Here is a 23191-nt window from a genome sequence, read left to right on the forward strand (position 1 = left end):
TTTACACCTGTGTTCACCTTGAAAATACATAGGAAATTACACACTCATTTTGAAACGCTACGTTTAAAGTACAGTCTAGTACTTCATAGGATCCTTTCAGGGACTAATTAACAAGAATTAAAATGATCTTTTCACAATGTGCTTTGTCTTAAAGAAGTACATTTCAATTTACAAAAATTCTGAAGGAGGAATAACTTTATATATTTTGAAATGTTGATAAGCAATGCACTGGAAAAACTTAGCTTGGAAGTGAAAGTCACAGATTGGGAAATATATTAACTGTCATGTGGCAGGTTAAAAACCTATAAAGAGCAAAGGTAGTTGTTAATGAATAGATGGTTAGGAATTTCAGGATATAACCTGATTGTTCTTTAAAGTGTGGTTTATTTTTGACCAAAAAAAAAAAAATTATTGGCAGAAAAGCCTGCCTTATAGACCAAGTCTTTGAAGGCTTGTTTCACTTGCTGGTTTCTCAGAGTGTAGATGAAGGGGTTCAGCAAGGAGGGCCACAAAGATATTGAGAATAGCTTTTGTCAATGATCTCTTTTCTTTGGGGAGGGATTACCATACATGAATATGCAGCTTCCATAGGAGATGGAGATGACAATGATGTGAGAAGAACAAGTAGAGAAGGCCTTTTTTCTCTGACTGGCAGATGGAATTCTCAAAATATCCTGATAATGTTTGTATAGGACAAAATCACTAACGCCAAGGTGAATAGCAAACTAACCAAAGCAAAGTAAAAACCCATTACTTCTAGAAGCCATGTATCTGAACAAGACAATTGTAAAAGGAGGGAAATAGTCACACAAAAAGTGATCAATGACATTGCAAGCACACTAATCCAGCTGGAGGAGAAGCATAAGGGGCGAGAAAATGGTCAGAAACCCGCCCAGCCATGCACAGAGCACAAGCAGGCTGCAGAGTTTCCTACTCATGATGGTTGTATAATGCAGGGGCTTGCAGATGGCAACATAGGACAATGGCAGTTAGAATGTAAAATTCAGTCACCCACCCCACCCCCATGAAAATAGAGAGAAATAGTTGGGCTGCACAATTGTAAGAAATAGTCTTGTCCCTGGTAATAATTGCCCCCAGAAATCTAGGAATGCACACAGCAGTAAAGGAGATTTCTGAGAAAGAGAAATTTTGGAGGAAGAAATACTTGGCACCATGACCAAGTGGGCTTTATCCCAGGGATGCAAAGATTCTTCAATATCCGCAAATCAATCAATGTAATTCACCACATTAACAAACTGAAAAATAAAAACCATATGATTATCTCAATAGATGCAGAGAAGGCCTTTGACAAAATTCAACATCCATTTATGATAAAAACTCTCCAGAAAGCAGGAACAGAAGGAACATACCTCAACATAATAAAAGCTATCTATGACAAACCCACAGCAAACATTATCTTCAATGGTGAAAAATTGAAAGCATTTCCCCTAAAGTCAGGAACAAGACAAGGGTGTCCACTTTCACCGCTACTATTCAACATAGTTCTGGAAGTTTTGGCCACAACAATCAGAGCAGAAAAAGAAATAAAAGGAATCAAAATTGGAAAAGAAGAAGTAAAACTCTCACTGTTTGCAGATGACATGATCCTCTACATGGAAAACCCTAAAGACTCCACCAGAAAATTACTAGAGCTCATCAATGAATATAGTAAAGTTGCAGGATATAAAATCAACACACAGAAATCCCTTGCATTCCTATACACGAATAATGAGAAAGTAGAAAAAGAAATTAAGGAAACAATTCCATTCACAATAGCAACGAAAAGAATAAAATACTTAGGAATATATCTACCTAAAGAAACTAAAGACCTGTATATAGAAAACTATAAAACACTGATGAAAGAAATCAAAGAGGACACTAATAGATGGAGAAATATACCATGTTCATGGATCGGAAGAATCAATATAGTGAAAATGAGTATACTGCCCAAAGCAATTTACAAATTCAATGCAATCTCTATCAAGCTACCAGCCACATTTTTCACAGAACTGGAACAAATAATTTCAAGATTTGTATGGAAATACAAAATACCTCGAATAGCCAAAGCAATCTTGAGAAAGAAGAATGGAACTGGAGGAATCAACTTGCCTGACTTCAGGCTCTACTACAAAGCCACAGTCATCAAGACAGTATGGTACTGGCACAAAGACAGACATATAGATCAATGGAACAAAATAGAAAGCCCAGAGTTAAATCCACACACATATGGACACCTTATCTTTGACAAAGGAGGCAAGAATATACAGTGGAGTAAACACAAGCTCTTTAACAAGTGGTGCTGGGAAAACTGGTCAACCACTTGTAAAAGAATGAAACTAGATCACTTTCTAACACCGCACACAAAAATAAACTCAAAATGGATTAAAGATCTAAATGTAAGATCAGAAACTATAAAACTCCTAGAGGAGAACATAGGCAAAACACTCTCAGACATAAATCACAGCAGGATCCTCTATGATCCACCTCCCAGAATTCTGGAAATAAAAGCAAAAATAAACAAATGGGATCTAATTAAAATTAAAAGCTTCTGCACAACAAAGGAAAATATAAGCAAGGTGAAAAGACAGCCTTCTGAATGGGAGAAAATAATAGCAAATGAAGCAACTGACAAACAACTAATCTCAAAAATATACAAGCAACTTCTGCAGCTCAATTCCAGAAAAATAAACGACCCAAGCAAAAAATGGGCCAAAGAACTAAATAGACATTTCTCCAAAGAAGACATACGGATGGCTAACAAACACATGAAAAGATGCTCAACATCACTCATTATTAGAGAAATGCAAATCAAAACCACAATGAGGTACCACTTCACACCAGTCAGAATGGCTGCGATCCAAAAATCTGCAAGCAATAAATGCTGGAGAGGGTGTGGAGAAAAGGGAACCCTCCTACACTGTTGGTGGGAATGCAAACTAGTACAGCCACTATGGAGAACAGTGTGGAGATTCCTTAAAAAATTGCAAATAGAACTACCTTATGACCCAGCAATCCCACTTCTGGGCATACACACCGAGGAAACCAGAATTGAAAGAGACACATGTACCCCAATGTTCATTGCAGCACTGTTTATAATAGCCAGGACACGGAAACAACCTAGATGTCCATCAGCAGATGAATGGATAAGAAATCTGTGGTACATATACACAATGGAGTATTACTCAGCCGTTAAAAAGAATTCATTTGAATCAGTTCTGATGAGATGGATGAAACTGGAGCTGATTATACAGAGTGAAGTAAGCCAGAAAGAAAAACACCAATACAGTAAACTAACACATATATATGGAATTTAGGAAGATTGCAATGACGACCCTGTATGCAAGACAGGAAGAAAGACACAGATGTGTATTACGGACTTTTGGACTCAGAGTGAGAGGGAGAGGGTGGGATGATTTAGGAGAATGGCATTCTAACATATATACTATCATGTAAGTATTGAATCGCCAGTCTATGTCTGACGCAGGATACAGCATGCTTGGGGCTGGTGCACGGGGATGACCCAGAGAGATGTTATGGGGAGGGAGGTGGGAGGGGGGTTCATGTTAGGGAACACATGTAAGAATTTAAAGATTTTAAAATTTAAAAAAAAAAAAAGAAAAAAAAAGAGTACAAAGAAAAATAGAAGAAAATGGTAGCATAACTCATATCTGCAACAGGAGATGTACTGTTTTATTTAACTCAGTAAAGGAGCATTTTGGCAGATGTCTCTCTATATCACAAGGATTGATAACTGTGTCCACTTCATCTTTTTTTCGAGTCTATTGAGACACAATTGACATATAACATTGTGTAAGTTTAAAATGTACATGTTGATTTCATATACATATATATTGTGAAATGATTATCACAGTGGGTTAGTAAACATATCTATCACTCACATAGTTTCTATTTACTTTTTTTGTGGCGAGAGCATTTAAGATTACTCTCGGCAATTTTCAGTTTTAACACAGTATTCTGATATCAGCTTTGTGGAGATAGAGATCTGATGAATGCGTTTACCCTAAGAGCCCAATTAACAAGCAAAAAGGAACTCTATATTATTCATGAAGGACACATGCACAGTAGTGCTTCACTAGAGTAAACCCTCATCCTCATCAGTTCAGTTCAGTTCAGTCGCTCAGTCGTGTCCGACTCTTTGCGACCCCATGAACCACAGCACGCCAGGCCTCCCTGTCCATCACCAACTCCAGGAGTTCACTCAGACTCACGCCCATCCAGTCAGGGATGCCATCCAGCCATCTCATCCTCCGTCGTCCCCTTCTCCTCCTGCCCCCAATTCCTCCCAGTATCAGAGTCTTTTCCAATGAGTCAACTCTTTGCATGAGGTAGCCAAAGTACTGGAGTTTCAGCCTCAGCATCAGTCCTTCCAAGAGGCTTAATCCAGGTTTAGATTTGGGGATTTTTTTTTTTTTTGCAATATACTCCAGAAATATGCTGAATTGTTTTTTTTTCCATTTTTAGTATCCATTGTTGATCAATGGTTGGAGCCATTATTTTTTGTGGTACAAAATGGCTCTATTATTTTTAATCTGCTTTCCAATAAGATTTTTGTGCCACAATATTGCTAACACTTTATACATTTTTCCTGCTCCTCGGCAGTCAGGGATGATAGTTTGAAGGTATCTGTTTTTATTGATTAATGTTAACACTATAAAATTAAGCAAACATAGATTTTGTTTGTTGTGTTTTTTTTTTCAAATCAGTCTCTTATATTGGCTATTATAGCTCACAACCTCATGCAAGTTACACAACTTTTCTGAGCATCAATTTACGTACTTGTAAAAATAAGAAAATAGTGTCTAATCTGCCAATTAGTTTTGAAGTTTATATAATTATTTTTTAAATTAGTGAAAACAAATATTTAGACAATCACCGTTATTCTTATACTACCTGGAGTTTTATAGGAATACCATAAATAATATATATTTCTTGTAGACAGCATTTATTCTTTTAGTTCATATGCTCAACTAGCTATGTCAATTCATCCCTGGAATGAAGAATTGTTCAATATATGAAAATCAATCAATGTGAGACACTACTTTGACAGAACAAATGATAAAAATCGCACGATTATCTCAATATATGTAGAAAAAGCATTTTCCCAGTGGTTATGTATGGATGTGAGAGTTGGACTGTGAAGAAGGCTGAGCACCGAATAATTGATGCTTTTGAACTGTGGTGTTGGAGAAGACTCTTGAGAGTCCCTTGGACTGCAAGGAGATCCAATCAGTCCATTCTGAAGGAGATCAGCCCTGGGATTTCTTTGGAAGGAATGATGCTGGAGCTGAAACTCCAGTACTTTGGCCACCTCATGGAAGAGTTGACTCACTGGAAAAGACTCTGATGCTGGGAGGGATTGGGGGCAGGAGGAGAAGGGGACGACAGACGATGAGATGGTTGGATGGCATCACTGACTCAATGGATGTGAGTCTGAGTGGACTCTGGGAGTTGGTGATGGACAGGGAGGCCTGGCATGCTGCGATTCATGGGGTCGCAGAGTCTGACACTACTGAGCGACTGAACTGAACTGAACACACTTTGTAAAAATGTTTTAAAGTTGCAGAACATAAAATCAACATTATAAATGTAAGTTGCATTTTTATACTATTAATAAGCTTTCTACAAAAGAAATTAAGTAAAAAATGAAAGTTGCAATTGTACCAAAAGGAATAAGATACTTTGGAATAAACAACTAAAGAGGAAGAAGATACATACACTGAAAAATGCAAAACTTTGATGAAACTAAAGACATAAACACATGGGAAAACATTCAGTACTCATGGATTAGGAAACTTATGTATATGTCCTGCTCCCCAACAAAATCAACAGATTCAGTGCAGTCCTGTCAAATTCCAGTGGCATTATTTTTTTTACAGAAACAGAAAAAAAGCCTAAAATTTATAAGGAATCACAAAAGACCATGACTAGCCAAATAAATCTTGAAAATAAAAACTAAAGCTGGCTTCCAGATTTCAAAATATATTGAAAGCTATGATAATTAAATTGATAGAGTACTAGCATAACAATAGCCATCTTAACCAATTACACACCATGAGGAGCCCAGAAAACACTCAGGTACGTACAGTCAAATGATCTTTGAAAAGGATGCCAAAAACCCATGGTGGGGAAAAAACAGTCTTTTTAAAGAGGGACACTGGGAGATTCCTTAAAAAATTGCAAATAGAACTACCTTATGACCCAGCAATCCCACTGCTGGGCATACACACCGAGGAAACCAGAATTGAAAGAGACACATGTACCCCAATGTTCATTGCAGCACTGTTTATAATAGCCAGGACACGGAAACAACCTAGATGTCCATCAGCAGATGAATGGATAAGAAAGCTGTGGAACATATACACAATGGAGTATTACTCAGCGGTTAAAAAGAATTCATTTGAATCAGTTCTGATGAGATGGATGAAACTGGAGCCGATTATACAGAGTGAAGTAAGCCAGAAAGAAAAACACCAATACAGTATACTAACACATATATATGGAATTTAGGAAGATGGCAATGACGACCCTGTATGCAAGACAGGGAAAGAGACACAGATGTGTATAACGGACTTTTGGACTCAGAGGGAGAGGGAGAGGGTGGGATGATTTGGGAGAATGACATTCTAACATGTATACTATCATGTGAATTGAATCGCCAGTCTATGTCTGACACAGGATGCAGCATGCTTGGGGCTGGTGCATGGGGATGACCCAGAAAGATGTTCTGGGGAGGGAGGTGGGAGGGGGGTTCATGTTTGGGAATGCATGTAAGAATTAAAGATTTTAAAATTTAAAAAATAAAAAACTAAAAAAAATAAAAAAATAAAAAAAAAATAAAGAGGGACACTGAAAACCAAAGACTAACAGTTTCAAACAAAAGCAACTTTTAAAGAAACTACAAGTAAACATTTCACAGTAGTATTTGCAGAAAAGAGAAAAGTTTTTCAAATATGAAAAGCATTGAAAATGTGACTGCTTTATATAAAAGTGTGAATGTACATAAAGGAGCTCAATGTTAAGCTGAATATTGAAAACAAAGAGCGGTTATGGGAAAACTGAGCCACTGCATGTAAAAGAAGGAAATTCTACCCTTACTTTTCACTGTACACAAAATCAACTCAAAACAGATAAAAGCTTAAACAAAAGCCATAAAGTTTTAAAACTCTTTAGAAGAAATCATGAGCATCAGCAGCTTATAGCTCAGTCGGTTAAGAAACTGCCTGCAATGCAGGAGACCCGGGTTCGATTCTTGGGTGGGGAATATCCCCTGGTGAAGAGCATGGCAACCCACTCCAGTATTCTTGCCTGGAGAATCCCACGGACAGAGGCGCCTGGTGGGCTACAGTCTGTGGGTTTGCAAGAGTCCGACACGACTTAGCGAATCAACCACCAGAAGAAATCGTAGGGGAAAAGCTGCATGATATTGAACTGGGCAATGATTTAATGGATAGGACCCCAAAAGGGCAACAAAAGTAGATAGAACAGTGGGATTACATCAAAATAGAAAGCACTTTCACCACCAAAGAAAGAGTCGACAAACAGCAGAGTGAAGAGACAACCTATAGAATAGAAAAGATTACAAACACTGTATCCAATAAGGGATTAATGTCTAAAATATGTACGAAACTGTTACAACTCAATAGAACAAAACCGGGACAAACCCCCAAACCTAATAACTTAATTAATAAAAGGACTGAAGACTCATGTATACATTTTCCCAAAGAAGACACACAAACAAAAGGAGATAAATGGCTAACAGATATATGCTAGATGCTTAATGCCACTAATGTTCAGAGAAAAGAAGATCAGAAGGACAATATTAAGTTACCTCACACCTGTCAGGATGGCTGTTATCAAGATGATAAAAGACAAGTGTTGATGACGGTGTGGAGAATTTAGAATCCTGATACATTGTTGGTGGGAATGCACATTGTACAGCCACTATGAGAAACTGTGCAGATTTCCTTCAAAAATTAAAAATAGAACTACCATGTTATCTAGCAACCCCATTTCCAGATATGTATCTAAAATAATTGAAATCAGGGTATCTAAGTGATAGCATTGTCATGTTCACTGCAGCAGTATTCACAATTGTTAAGATATGGAAAGGAACCCAAATGTCTAGGGAAGGATGAATGGATACAGAAAATAGAGTAAATACATTTAATGGGATAATACTGGACTATTATTCAGCCTTAAAAAAAGGAAAAATATCTCAATATATAGAACAGCATGGATGAAACGTGAGGGCCTTATGCTAAGTATCATAAGCCAGTCATAAAATGTTAAAAACTGCATGAATTCACCTAGGTGATAAATCGAAAATTCTCAAACTCTTAGATTCAGATAGTGGAATGGTGGTTGCCAGGGGGAGAGGGAGAGGGAAATGTGGATATTGCTAATCAATTGACATAAAGTTTGTTACAGTCAACAACACTGTAGTGTGTCTTTAAATTTTTAAGTAGATAAATCTCACATTAAAAGTTCTTATCACCTCAAAAGTATAATGTGTATATACCTCTAGTGGTTAGATATGCAAGATAATGTTAATAATCATTATTATAATTTATTGATAGCTAAGGCTGTATATTGTCACCCTGCTTATTTAACGTCTATGTAGAGTACATCATGAGAAACGCTGGACTGGAAGAAACACAAGCTGGAATCAAGATTGCTGGGAGAAATATCAATAACTTCAGATATGCAGATGACACCACCCTTATGGCAGAAGGTGAAGAGGAACTAAAAAGCCTCTTGACGAAAGTGAAAGAGGAGCGTTTAAAAAGTTGGCTTAAAGCTGAACATTCAGAAAACGAAGATCATGGCATCCAGTCCCATCACTTCATGGCAAATCAATGGGGAAACAGTGGAAACAGTGTCAGACTTTATTTTGGGGGGCTCCAAAATCACTGCAGATGGTGACTGCAGCCATGAAATTAAAAGACATTTACTCCTTAGAAAAAAAGTTATGACCAACCTAGATAGCATATTCAAAAGCAGAGACATTACTTTGCCGGCTAAGGTCTGTCTAGTCAAGGCTATGGTTTTTCCAGTGGTCATGTATGGATGTGAGAGTTGGACTGCGAAGAAGGCTGAGTGCCGAAGAATTGATGCTTTTGACTGTGGTGTTGGAGAAGACTCTTGAGAGTCCCTTGGACTGCAAGGACATCCAACCAGTCCATTCTGAAGGAGATCAGCCCTGGGATTTCTTTGGAAGGAATGATGCAGGAGCTGAAACTCCAGTACTTTGGCCACCTCATGGAAGAGTTGACTCATTGGAAAAGATTCTGATGCTGGGAGGGATTGGGGGCAGTAGGAGAAGGGGATGACAGAGGATGAGATGGCTGGATGGCATCCCTGATTCAATGGACGTGAGTCTGAGTGAACTCTGGGAGTTGGTGATGGACAGGGAGGCCTGGCGTGCTGCAATTCATGGGATTGCAAAGAGTCAGACACGACTGAGCAACTGAACTGAACTGAACTACGTTATATGCTTTACAAATTCATTTTCATTTCCATAGCAAGTTATATATACCTTGCTTACCTGAACTTACACCTGACTTACTGATGGGAAAATATTTGCTTAGAGGTTATAGAAACCTTAAGTTTGTCAGATATTCACCTTATGTAAAATACAAATTGTATTTGAGATAGGATAGAAAGAAATGGAGAACCCACACTTAACTTCCCTTTAACATTTGAATCCCCTTCAATTTTCCATCACTCCCATCCTCACCCTTCCCTTTTTTTAAAAAACAAAACTTATATCTCTCAAGTGTGTTTATCTCTTAATGATTATTCAGAATGTTGCACCACTAATTAGGTTTGTATTTTCTATTACTAAAATGTGGTTTACATAAATGAGGATTATATTGGTATCTGTAATCACTTCACCTGCACACATACACCAACCTTTCCAAATACTTTAGGCATCTATTAAGGCCTTAACAAGTGGAAGAGAAATTTAGCACATGAAATCCTAATTTTCTATAAAAAGGGGAGATTTTGCTTTGTTATCAAGATTTTAGCCTCTACAAAACTTAAGTGATTTTGTTTTAAAATAGTTTAAGGTATAAATAAACAAATAAATATTTTAGGGAATAAATGATTTAGATATATGCTCTGTTTCAAACTAGTCCTGAATTTGGGAAAGAGCTGTGTATATATTTCAGCTAGATCAGACAATAGAGCTTACTTTTTGTGGAATTGGAGAAAGTGAACTTAATCCTACATATCTAAAATGGTTATTTCTTCACCATATTCTAGTACATATGTATGTGTACAGACTTCTATCGAGTTACTATGGGATTTGGAAATACTCCAGTACTCTTGCCTGGACAATCCCATGGACGGAGAAGCCTGGAAGGCTGCAGTCCATGTGGTCGCTGAGGGTCAGACATAACTGAGCAACTTCACTTTCACTTTTCACTTTCATGCATTGGAGAAGGATAGGGCAACCCACTCCAGTGTTCTTGCCTGGAGAATCCCAGGGACGGATGAGCCTGGTGGGCTGCCATCTATGGGGTCGTACAGAGTCAGACACGACTGAAGTGACTTAGCAGCAGCAGCAGTGATCTATCTAGCACTATATTTACAAAAGTACATATTGTTAAAAGTCTCTGTTTTTAATTAATGAAGAGATTATTCAGTTCAGTTCAGTTCAATCGCTCAGTTGTGTCCAACTCTTTGCGACCCCATGAACCACAGCACCCCAGGCCTCTCTATCCATCACCAACTCACAGAGATTACTCAAACTCATGTCCATTGAGTCAGTGATTCCATCCAACCATCTCATCCTCTGTCATCCCCTTCTCCTCTCTCCTTCAATCTTCCCCAGCATCAGGGTCTTTTCAAATGAGTCAGCTCCTCGCATCAGGTGGCCAAAATATTGGAGTTTCAGCTTCAGCATCATTCCTTCCAATGAACATTCAGGACTGATTTCCTTTAGGATGGACTGGCTGGATCTCCTTGTAGTCCAAGGGACTCTCAAGAGTCTTCTCCAACACCACAGTTCAAAAGCATCAGTTCTTCCGGGCTTAGCTTTCTTTTTGGTTCAACTCACATCCATACATGACAGCTGGGAAAACCATAACCTTGACTAGATGGACCTTTGTTGGCAAAGTAATGTCTCTGCTTTTGAATATGCCATCTAGGTTGGTCATAACTTTTCTTCCAAGGAGCAAGTATTTTTTAATTTCATGGCTGCAGTCAACATCTGCAGTGATTTTGAGCCCCCAAAAATAAAGTCAGGCGCTGTTTCCACCGTTTCTCCATCTATTTCCCATGAAGTGATGGGCCTGGATGCCATGATCTTTGTTTTCTGAATGTTGAGCTTTAAGCCAACTTTTTCACTCTCCTCTTTCACTTTCATCAAGAGGCTCTTTAGTTCTTCTTCACTTTCTGCCATAAGGGTGGTGAAGAAATTATTAGGACATACCTTATAAAGTGTGCCATAAATAATCTTTCTGTTTTTAAATGAAAATATTCACATTTTAAAATAAACTATACTCATTTAACATCATTTCCCCAGATAAATAGTGAAGGGACTTCCCTGAGGCTCTAGTGGCCAAGAATCCATCTGCCAATCAGGAGACACAAGTACAATCCCTGGGACAGGAAGATCCCATATACCATGGAGCAGCTAGGTCCCTCTGCCACAACTACTGAGCCAGTACTCCAGAGCCTACCAGCTACAACTACTGATGCCATGCACCACAATTATGGAAGTCTGCATGCCTAGAGCCCTTGCTCCACAATAAGAGAAGCCACTGCAATAAGAAACCCATGCACTGCGACAAAGAGTAGCTCCATCTTGCCTCAACAGAAGGCAAGCCCAGGAAAAGCAATGAAGATTCAGTAAAAAAATAAATAACAGATAAATTTTTAAAAAACTATAAAATGGTAAAAAGGAGTTTCTGTCAAATATACTATAAATGAAATTCATAAGATTATATTTCCTGAGTTAACTACATATCACATCCAAACTCAAAACAGGAATTTATATCAAATAATTTTTAATTTAAGAAGTTGCAACTAACAAAATGTTCAGAAGAATGGAAGTCAGAAAGACATAAAAAAAGTTGTTCAAATTGAATGAGAAATGTATAAACAAATATGATTTTCAACTCCTAGGAATAAAAAGAATAAACAAGGTTGACAAGGAAGCCATTGTGATTTGAATGTTATTAAAATTCTTGATTATGTATTTTTTAAAGTTGCCCTGCAAAAAGTTTCTAGTTTATTATAGCATATCATTTCATTTGCTTCTGGAAAATAGTCTTTCTTGCCATGTCCATGAAGGCTTGTTTGACTTGCTCATTCTATAGGCTGTAAATGAAGGGGTTCAGCATAGGGGCTACTGAGGTGTTTAGCACAGCCACCCCCTTGCTCAAAGACACCCTCTCCTGTGCTGAGGGTTTAATGTACATAAAAATGCAGCTGCCATAAGAGATGGAGAGGACAATCATGTGAGAAGAACATGTGGAAAAGGCCTTTGTCCTCTGACTAGTAGAAGGAATTCTTAAAACTGTTCTGATGATGTAAGTATAGGACAGAATTATTAATGCCAAAGTGAACATTAGAGTAAACACAGCACAGGAAAACCCCATCATTTCGAGAAAGTTTGTGTCTGAACAAGACAGTTTAAGCAAAGGAAAATAATCACAGGTAAAATGGTCAATAATATTAGACCTACAGTAATCAAGGTTTAAGAGCAACATGATGCAGGGAATATGATTAAGAATGAAACTAGCCAGGAAGAGAAGACAAGCAGGGTACAGACTCTGTGATTCATGATGGTCATGTAATGCAGCGGTTTGCAGATGGCAATGTAGCGGTCATAGGACATGGCAGCCAGAAGGTAAAACTCCGTGACTCCCAAGAGAATGAAAAATAAATAAATAAATAACTGAGCAATGCAGTCATTAAAAGAAATGATTTTATCTCCTGTAATAATGGTGGCCAGGAAATTGGGTATACTGACAGTTGTGAATGATACTTCTAAGATGGAGAAATTTCTGAGGAAGAAATACATGGGGGTTTGGAGGTGGGGATCCAGCAGGGTCAGGGTGATAATGGTCAGGTTCCCAGTGATGCTGAGCATGTAGGTGATGAGCAGAAAGACAAAGATGACAACCTGAAGTTGTGGGTCATCTGACAGTCCCAGGAAGATAAAATCTATTGTTTCTGTATGGTTTCTCATTCTTCAGTTGCTTGTTTGTTTTTCTACTTCCAGGAGACCTACAACAGAAAGCACAAGGGATACACTAGAAGAGAGGATTACCAAATATCCTAGTGTAGACCTAGAATTTGATGAAATTAGTATGTCATTTCACATTCAGGGGAAATTTAAAGCAAATTGATCATGACATTGATCCTTAAGTTTCTTCTGTTTAATAAGTACAACACTCTTTGATTAAGGGAAGTTTAAACTGTAAATATCACAAATCTTGTAGGGCAAGAATATGTTCCTACACTTTTTCTGACAGCAAATACTACCTTTCAGAAACATACCCATCAGGTTTCATGAGAATTATCTTTGTGCTAATACTCCAGCACCTACACAGTTTTCCTCCTGTGTAACTTAAAAGCTTAATTATATTGAGAATCTTTAAAATGGAAAAGATATTGCAATTTTTAAATTAAAAAAAAATGACTATTTTGTCCTTGACTTCTGTGGTGACTCAGAGGTAAAGTATCTGCCTGCGATGCAGGAGAAGCAGATTTGATCCCTGGGTTGGAACGATCCCTGCAGAAGGAAATGGCAACCCACTCCAGGATTCTTGCCTGGGAACAAACAGGGGAGCCTGGAATGCTCCGTCCACAGGGTTGCAAAAGAGTTGAACACAACTTAGTGACTAAACAACAACAAAACAGCAAATCAAGTTTTGTTAACATCCTGTTTTTTCCTTTTTTAAAGATTTTTATATGTGAACCATTTTTAAAACCTTTACTCAATTTGTTAGAATATTTTTTTTCCTGTTGCTTTTTTTGGCCATGATGCATGTGGGATCCTAATTTCCCCATCAGGAATCCAACCAGCACCCCCTTCATTGGAAGGCAAAGTCTTAACCACTGGACCAAGTCTCTCAGGTTTTTCAGCTCTTCCTACCTCACTGGAAGTCAGAAATGCTAAAGCCACTGCCACTGGCACAAGCAGGTTTTAAGAGACACAGGGGAAAATGAGGTAGACAATCATGTAAGCTTAAGGTCAATATCATCTTAATCCCTGAAGACAATTTATAATATTACAGCATAACTATGTGTTACCATTATGGACTTTATTCTCATACGACCTATTTCCCTTTATATTTAAAATATTACTTACATATTATGATTATGATGATGGTTAATAAGTAAGATAATTGTTCTTCAAGAAAGCAAATGTTAATATGTTTGTGTGTATATGTTTTGGAAATAATGAGTTTTAATTTTGCTTTCTTGGGGAGTAAAATTTAAATGATATTACAGAAGACCGATGATACGTAGGTTTTAATTCAATTCACTTACTAGGTCTGAATGTCACTCAGTCCCTTCATGCCCCATCTATAAATACACACTAACACAAGTCTATCTCATAAAATTATTTTGACCATTAAATGAGCAAATACATGTGAAGCATTTTGAAAAATGCTTATCATTTAATAAAACCCCTAAAAGGCTTTGTTCAATGGAGAAAACATTTCCTAACCACTGAGCTGAAAACATTTTGGATTTAGATGTTGTGCTATGTAAAAACTTACATCTAAGATAAGTGGTAGTGCATAAATTTAGCACCAAGAGAGTCACATAAGAACAATAACAACAAGCAATGAAAATAGAGTAGAACCACGTGACTGTAGAGTACCCAACAGGCATTCTGGGAAAGTGAATCTTATCCTCACTCTTCCACTTTGGGTACATGATCACTTCTCCCAACACAGTGTATCTGCCTTGTCTACCCATCATTGCTCCCCTACTTTCCACAAACAATCCACTTCTCTCATCTTCAGCTAGCATTTGACCACCACATTTGAGGCATGTTAGATATTTGCCAGGACTTCAACATTGCTACCAATAGCCGCTTCATTTCTCTGCTCCTCATTAATATTAGTAACCTTTCTGAGAAAGACTGTGAAGCTTGTATTAACAAAATATATGTATGTAACTAGCATAGGGGTAGAATATTTGAATGATTTTCAAATCACCTTCTTCCTTATTCCCGAACAGATGTAATACTCATGGTACAAGTTCTGTAGGAATTTATTTTCCTCCTTTCAAACCCACCTCACGTACTTCAGAATCTCCTGTGAACTCCTCTCTAGTCCATGTAGCACAAAGTCTTACCTTCAAAGCTATGGCAACATGATCCAGTGCCTAGTATAGTGAGAGTAGATTTAAGATAAACACTTATCATGTAAGTAATTAATTCTGAGTTTGTTGTTGAATTTCATACTGCCCCTAAGTGCAACTCTTCATTTTAAGCCAAATTTTATACTGTATTTCATGTCAGTTCTATCTTGATTTATAAGATGTATTTTCCTACTTTACCTACTTTTCAGGATGCATTATTTGCTTAAGTTAAATACCCTGCACTGAGTATATTTATAACAAAGAACATGTAAAGAAAGCTAAATTTTTGATATATAATTTAAAAAATTATAAAATATTATTTCAAAATTAATGTCCTTAATTTCTTTACAATTCATTCTTTTTTAAAAATAAATTTATTTATTTTAATTGGAGATTAATTACTTAACAATGTTGTATTGGTTTTGCCATACATCAACATGAATCCACCACAGGTATACATGTGTTCCCCATCCTGAACCCCACTCCCTCCTCCATCCCCATAGCATCCCTCTGGGTCATCTCAGTGCACCAGCCCCAAGCATCCACTATCATGCATCGAACGAATAGCCAATTCATTCTTTTAATGAACTCCACTCCTGCTCAGTAACATCACTCTTCCTTCATCAGGATTTGCCTTTCATTGAAAGCACTAGTTTTTCATAACACTTTGCACTCACAAAATACATTCTCATAAACTGACAAACTTTGGTTTTAATCTCAAGATTGAAATTTCTGCAATAACCTACAGGCATTGGAGAGTTAGGTTTCTTTTTAATTATGTTATTATTATATGATGAACTATGTGTCATTGCACTGTATTTTTAAGCCTATTTCAACCTCATTACATATTCATTTCCTCTTCAGTTTCCTCATAATTTTAATTATTTGATGAATTATAATATCAGGATTTACACTTTTTGCTGCTGACTAAACTTGTCACAGAATGTATGAAGAGCTGTGAAGAAAGATATTAACAGACATTAGAAGAATTCATATGAGCATTACTGGTGATGGACACTAACATAGCCAGGCTTCTAGGGCCAGAGAAAACAGGCTGAAGCAAACTCCAGCAAGAGACGATTTAGTATCATGAAATTGGGAGTGGTATATGAGACTTTGTATGTAAAAAAATTATGAAAATGCAATGGATTTTATTCACCTAACATCTAGTAAGCATGATGAAAAATCATCAGCATTCATTCCTTCATTCATCAGCCCTTTGAAAGAAACACATTTCAGTGTTTAACAGGATATATAAGATTCCAAGAGATTTAAACCACCCCAAGGATGTATTCTCGCAGAATATGAAGAATATCTCCAAGCATTTAACTCATGTTTTCAACTTTTATTTCTGAACGCAAGTCCATATTTCCCCCTGGAAGAATGTGGTTTAGGTTGCTAAACTTTGCATTTCCTTCCACTCATTTCATAAAAATCAATTCTTACTTGTTTTCTGAAAATCCTTGAGACAGATTCTTTAAGCTATTCAAAATTAAAATTAGCAATATTATTTCTAATTTGTTAATAAGATGACTGCAAATCATCTTCAATATGTCATTCTGAAAATATTCATGCGGCCTGCCCTTCCTAAACCCCTATTATCATGTTAACATTGACAATGAAACTGTAGATAAATTTATGCTTTCTTTGATACCCAAGTTGAAAAAGAGACTTCATATTAATGAATACATTCTTTTTAAAGGAATAAAATATATTCCTTTGAGAGACTGAGATAGGCATCTGATTGGTTCCATTTTATTTCTGGTGTGTTTTGCTGTTGATGTTTTTAAAAATGTTTTTGTACACTGGGAGGAAAAATCTCTTAGTAATGCAATGACTTTGAAGGTATAGTTGGTACAACTTTTACTGTATCTACTACTTCTCTCTTCTTCAGTTAAACTTCATTACAGGTCGTTAGAAAACTTTGACAAATCATACCAGAAGGCGATGTGCTTCATTCATCGCATCATTATTTCTTTGTACTTTGTGGGTTTAAAGGGTGTTTTAGGGTTTAGGTTAATGCAGTAAGAAAAAGGAAGTTGTTTAATTACATATTGTATGTAACATTTATTTTGGCTTCATATTATCTTGGACACTGCTCAATCATTCTGACTTTGGGCCATGACACTTGGATCCTTTAAGAATTTGTCTCGTCTTGAATGAAGCACAGACTCCTCAGGAGAACCAGTCAAGTGGTTGGAAGGATTGTTTCATTAAATTTTTTTTTCACAATTATTATAGAGGACTATTTCCTTGAAGAAATCTGATTAATTTATATTTCTTTATTTCAATAGGGATAGGCAGGTTCAATTATCAGCATACATACCAGTGTTCACAGAGACAACACAAGGGGAAAAAGAGATAATAATTCACATTTAATAAGAAGCCCAGAAATTGTAACATTTATATCTTTGGAGGTTTGTGGTGAATATCAATTCATAACCTCACACTTTCAGTTCATTTGTTAATGATCTATAATTTAAACAATGAAGGGAAAGTAAATCAACAAAAATTATTATCAGTAGTATGTTAAAATTGTTAACATGCTATAAATTCCTTTGTTACAGCATTCTAGGGTAAATTATTATCACACAAAATATATGGGCATTGAGGTAAGAAAAACATGAATTTAAAATATTGCAAAGTAATTAACCTCCAATTAAAATAAATAAATTTATATTTAAAAAAATAAAAATACAAATGGGCCATTTATGGATGTATGACTCTGGATGAGCTATTTAATTTTTTAAGCTTCAGTTTTCTGTATTTAAAATGGAGTTGAAATTTCAAAAGTATTTCTTAGAAATAATTGCAATAACATAAAGGAAATTATTCGAAAATCATGTGGCACTTAATATATGTTAAGAAGACTAATTTTCTTTATTTTTACTTACTTTAATTTTCTTTTGATTGTAATTAATTCTCAACTCTGGGGAGGATAATCATAGCAATTGTGTTTTAGAAAAGGTATTACTTATTTCAATGAAATAATAACTTTTGTATTTTCATTTCATTTAACTCTTATAACATACCTATGAACTTTTAATTTTTATTCCCAAATAAATAACTCAGCTAAGTTAGGTTCTGTACCTTATATGTTTTATATAGCTAGCAAAGAATATACCAAAAATTAAAGTCTATTCTCTTAAACAAATTACTGCAAAGCCTATATTCAGTTAGAAACAAACAACAGAAATAATAATTACCTGCCTTTATTTAATAGTGAGGGCTTTTCTGGTGGCTCAGTGGTAAAGTATCTGCCTGCCAATTCAGGAGACACTGGTTCGATCCCTGGGTTGGGAAGAATCCCTGGAGAAGGAAATGGAAACCCACCCCAGTATTCTTGCTTGGGAATTCTATGGACAGAGTGGGCTATATAGTCCTTAGGGTCACAAAGATTTGGACATAACTGAGTGACTAACACTACCACTTCCACAGCACAGTGAATCAATTATGCATATGCATACATCCACTCTTTTTTAGATTCTTTTTCCATACAGGTATTACAGAGGATTGAGTACAGTTGCCTGCGCTGTATAGCAAGCTCTTATCCTATTTAATTTATTGAGTTGATAGGTAATAAATGACTGATAAAATTTGAGAGACTTCCACTGCTATCTATTTGCCAAACTTACCTCTGATTTTTGTACAAGTTCGCTAACATTCGAGTGGCTGCAATATAAACATGTTAGCAGCTACCATGGTTGTAATCCATTTCTGCAAAAAACGTTTCTTCTCATTGCACAAATTTGCTTCCTATTGTCAATGTTTTTGTCTTAAATTCCTCTCTTATTCAGGAAGGATATGTTTATTTGACAATAGAGAATGCGAAAAAGTAAATATATGCAAGATAAAAAATATCAGGTGTTTAAAAACCCTCTGGAATGGTTTCTGCATAGATTTTAAGTAGCACAAGCTACTTAATGTTTTATCTATTCTCTCTCATACAGGCTCAAGGGAACTAATTCAGCGAATTAAAATTGCCAGAACAGAAATGTACACAAAACACGAAGGAATATAAGACATAAAACACATTAGTATTGGAATTAGAAAACAAAGCTTGAGAACAGTATCCAATGAGACCAAAACAAACAAACAAAAACCCAACACTAAGTGTGAAGCCTTTTCCCTTGACATCATTTTTAGACAGATATTAGCAACCAATTATCTTAATTCCTAGTACAGATTTCTACCCAATATTCCATGTCATTTTTTTTTAACTGGTAATCTACCACATTTAACTAACTACATTCATTAACTCCATTATTTTTAACCTGTCTTCCAGTAAAAAATTTTGTTACCATTATACTGCTATACATTAAAAGTATAATAGTTTATACTTTTTTCCTATTCCTTCTGTTGCTCAGCACAACAGAAATTGAAGAGGTATCTTGTTTTGATTAATGCGTAAATCTGTATTCCAAGCATAACTTTAGGAGTTACTACCTTGGTAAATAGAATATAATTATATTAATATAAACACACACAAGTGAAATGATGGGGGTGAAAGGCAACAGAATCATTCAGGTCTTTAGTAAACACTGTGCGAAATTTGCAGGTCCTTACAGAGTTTCAAATAAGCATACAGTCAAACATATAAACACTTTTTGTTTGCTTTTTCAAATTGAGCTCTCATATTGGTTATATTGGAGAAGGCAAGGGCAACTTACTCCAGTATTCTTGCCTGGGAAACTTCATCAATAGAAGAGCCTGGGGGGCTAATAGTCTATGGGGTCACAAAGAGTCAGACATGACTAAAGAGCTGCAGCAGCAATGACTAATTAGGCAAATTATTCAGACGAATCCCTCAAATTTTCTGAGCATCTATTTACACATTTGTATATGAGATAATGATGCCTAATTTGTCATACAGCCTGTCAGATGGTTCAGTGGTAAAGAATCTGCCTGCCAGTGAGGAGATGCAGGACACTCGAGTTAGATCCCTGAGTCAGGAAGGTCCCCTGGAGGAGGAAATGGCAACCTACTTCTGTATTCTTGCCTGGGAAATCCCAGGGACAGAGGAGCCTGGTGAGCTACAGCCCATGGGTTGAAAAAAGTTGGACACTGAGAACACGTGCAATTTGCCATATATCTGTAAGATTACATAAGATATGAAACAGAACATACTTAATTCAGCATACATAAACCAATAAATGCTCTCTGTAGAAGAAATATTATTCAAGAAATTCCTGTTAAATTTTCAGGTGGCATTAGAGTCATGGTAGCTAACTCTTCCTTTTTAAGTATTTATAAAAATAATGTAGATACATAAGGAGAGTATATGAAATAAACATAACACATGCCTTCAGCATAACTAAGAATTATGAGATATTATGAACTTCTAGTTATCTGAAAGTAGGAAAAATAAATATCCAAGTCCATCAGATGAGTGGAAAGAACTGGACAGATACTGCAGATAGTGTGCAAAAAATATAGTTGTCGATTATTTATTTCATATTCCACCACTTTAAGAAATTGCTATATTAGTACCAAAAGATAATATTTAAGAGTAAGGTTATTAAAACATTAAAATGTTTACTCCTTTAGAAATTACCATATTAAATATTTTATTCAATATGAGATTATTATTCAGAATAATGGATAAAATAATTAATGTTCTAAATTACTGGTTTTCTATTTGGAATTGTAAGTCAGTGATTATACGGAAGCTATAGATAGTTTGAAAGGAAGACACAGCATAGTCAATTTCATTAAAAAGGAAGTTTGAGCTAATGAGCTCAGCAGTGCAGATGATACCTGTGAGATGGAGCTAGGTGGACACTGTAGAAGTTAAATTGCATTCATTCATGTTAATACACACTTTCATTCATTTCTAGAAAATATCACTTTATGAACCAAGTTTTTCAAAGCTTGTTTTACTTGGTTGTTCCTCAAGGTATAAATAAAAGGATTTAACATGGGGGCAATTGAAGTGTTGAGAATAGCTACTCCTTTGGTCAATGAAGCTCTTTCTTTTGCTGAAGGCTTGACATACATGAATATACAGCTTCCATAAGAAATGGAAATGACAATCATGTGAGAGGAACATGTGGAGAAAGCCTTTTTCCTCTGAGTAGACGATGGTATTCGCAAAATGGTGCTAATAATGCACATATAGGAGAGAATCACTAATGCCAATGTGAAGAGCAGAGTCACAAAAGCAAAGTAAAAGCCAATCATCTCTAAAAGCCACGTATCTGAGCATGAGAGTTGCAAAATGGGGAAGTAATCACAGGAGAAGTGATCAATTATGTTGGAAGCACAGAAATCTAGCTGAAGGATAAGCATGAGTGGTGGGAAAATGGTAAGAAACGCCCCTAGCCATGAACTAAAGACCAGCAAAGTGCAGATTTTCTTGTTCATGATGGTGGTGTAGTGGAGAGGCTTGCAGATGGCAACATACCGATCATAAGACATGGCAGTGAGAAGGAAAAACTCAGACACACCCATGAAGATGAAGAAAAATAACTGAGCCAAGCAATTGTTATAGGAAATAGTCTTGACTTTAGTAATGATTGCCCCCAAAAACCTGGGGATAGAGACACTGGTGAATGTAATCTCTAAGAAGGAGAAATTCCGGAGGAAATAATACATCGGCGTCTTTAGATGACAGTCTGTTAAAGTGAGGATGATGATGGTTAGGTTTCCAGCAACACTCAATACATAAGCCAGAAATAAAAAGATAAAAATGACAACCTGAAGCTCTGGGTTTTCTGATATGCCCAAGAGGACGAATTCTGTGAGCATTGTGTGGTTTCTCATACTGATTTTATTGTCTTTAAGCCAAATCTGTTGGTATAAAACAAAACGAAGAATAAGTGAATAGTAAAGGAATTGAAGATTTAGATATTGGAATTATTAGTTTTCATTAAAGGAAGCACTGGACCTTTTTTCCTGTAAGAATTTTTGCAATATCCACTCACTTCTACTAAAGCAAAATACACATTGTCTATTAAAGAAAAAAAACGTATTTACAGGTCTATGTTAAAAGTCCCCTCATTAGAGATTTGACATAAAACCTCTACATAAGACTATATTTTCTATGTGAGCAAATATCTTTTAATTACATTTTCTACAGCCATATTTACTAGCCAAATCTGTAGTTTAGATATTAAGACATTAGTTTCTAGTTTCCAGGATGCTGTGCTTATAGGACTGAAATATCTAATTTTGAGTTATGGTTCTGATACCATATAAAAACTGTATTGTCTTAGGAGGTTTCAGTGGCAACTGATGACCCAATGACAATTCCTGAGCTTAATAATAGCTACGATTTTTTCTTTCTTAGTATATATTTCTTCAATATGCCCAAAATAAGTAAATGTGTTTACAATCACATATACATGGAACTAGAATTGCCTTGCTTATAAATAAGAACAAAGTTCTAAATGCAAAGAAAGAAATAAGAAATTAGAGATATTGACTAATACCACATAGAGCTATATGAATATTGCATTTCGATGACATACTGATCCTTGTATGGCAAAACCAATACAATATTGTAAAGTAATTAACCTCCAATTAAATAAATTTATATTAAAAAAATAAATAAATAAAAATAAATTTACAGTCATCTCATTTTTTAAATTTTGCTGTATTTACTCTTTTTACCCTTATGTGTCTGAGGACAGGACAGAACACAAGAGGGAGACTTCTGATGCCAAAATATCCCATTAACTTCTTTCTAGGAGGCTAAGTCATTAGAATAAATAAAATTCTGTTTAAGATTTACTGTTTAGTAACCAAAATTGTTCAAAAGTAATCTATAAAATTTTTATTCATCTTGATCGCTCTTCATTCTTAGCAACCAGAATTGTGTCTCTGTGTAAGCTCTTATGAA

The 23191-nt window shown here is 36.0% G+C and overlaps 1 protein-coding gene and 2 pseudogenes across 1 annotated transcript; all 3 read right to left on the minus strand.

The window, feature by feature from the left end:
• Positions 1-383: 383 nt before the first annotated feature.
• LOC138435212 (olfactory receptor 6C3-like) lies at positions 384-7933 on the minus strand (annotated as a pseudogene).
• Positions 7934-12272: 4339 nt separating this feature from the next.
• On the minus strand, positions 12273-13296 carry LOC138435881 (olfactory receptor 6C1-like; annotated as a pseudogene).
• A 7878-nt stretch (positions 13297-21174) lies between these two features.
• LOC138435882 (olfactory receptor 6C3-like) lies at positions 21175-22113 on the minus strand. Its single transcript, XM_069581034.1, has one exon. The coding sequence runs from the start codon at positions 22111-22113 to the stop codon at positions 21175-21177; it is 939 nt and encodes a 312-aa protein (XP_069437135.1).
• Positions 22114-23191: the final 1078 nt, after the last annotated feature.

Source organism: Ovis canadensis, chromosome 3 (genome assembly GCF_042477335.2).
Source record: "Ovis canadensis isolate MfBH-ARS-UI-01 breed Bighorn chromosome 3, ARS-UI_OviCan_v2, whole genome shotgun sequence".
Taxonomy (NCBI): Eukaryota; Metazoa; Chordata; class Mammalia; order Artiodactyla; family Bovidae; genus Ovis; species Ovis canadensis.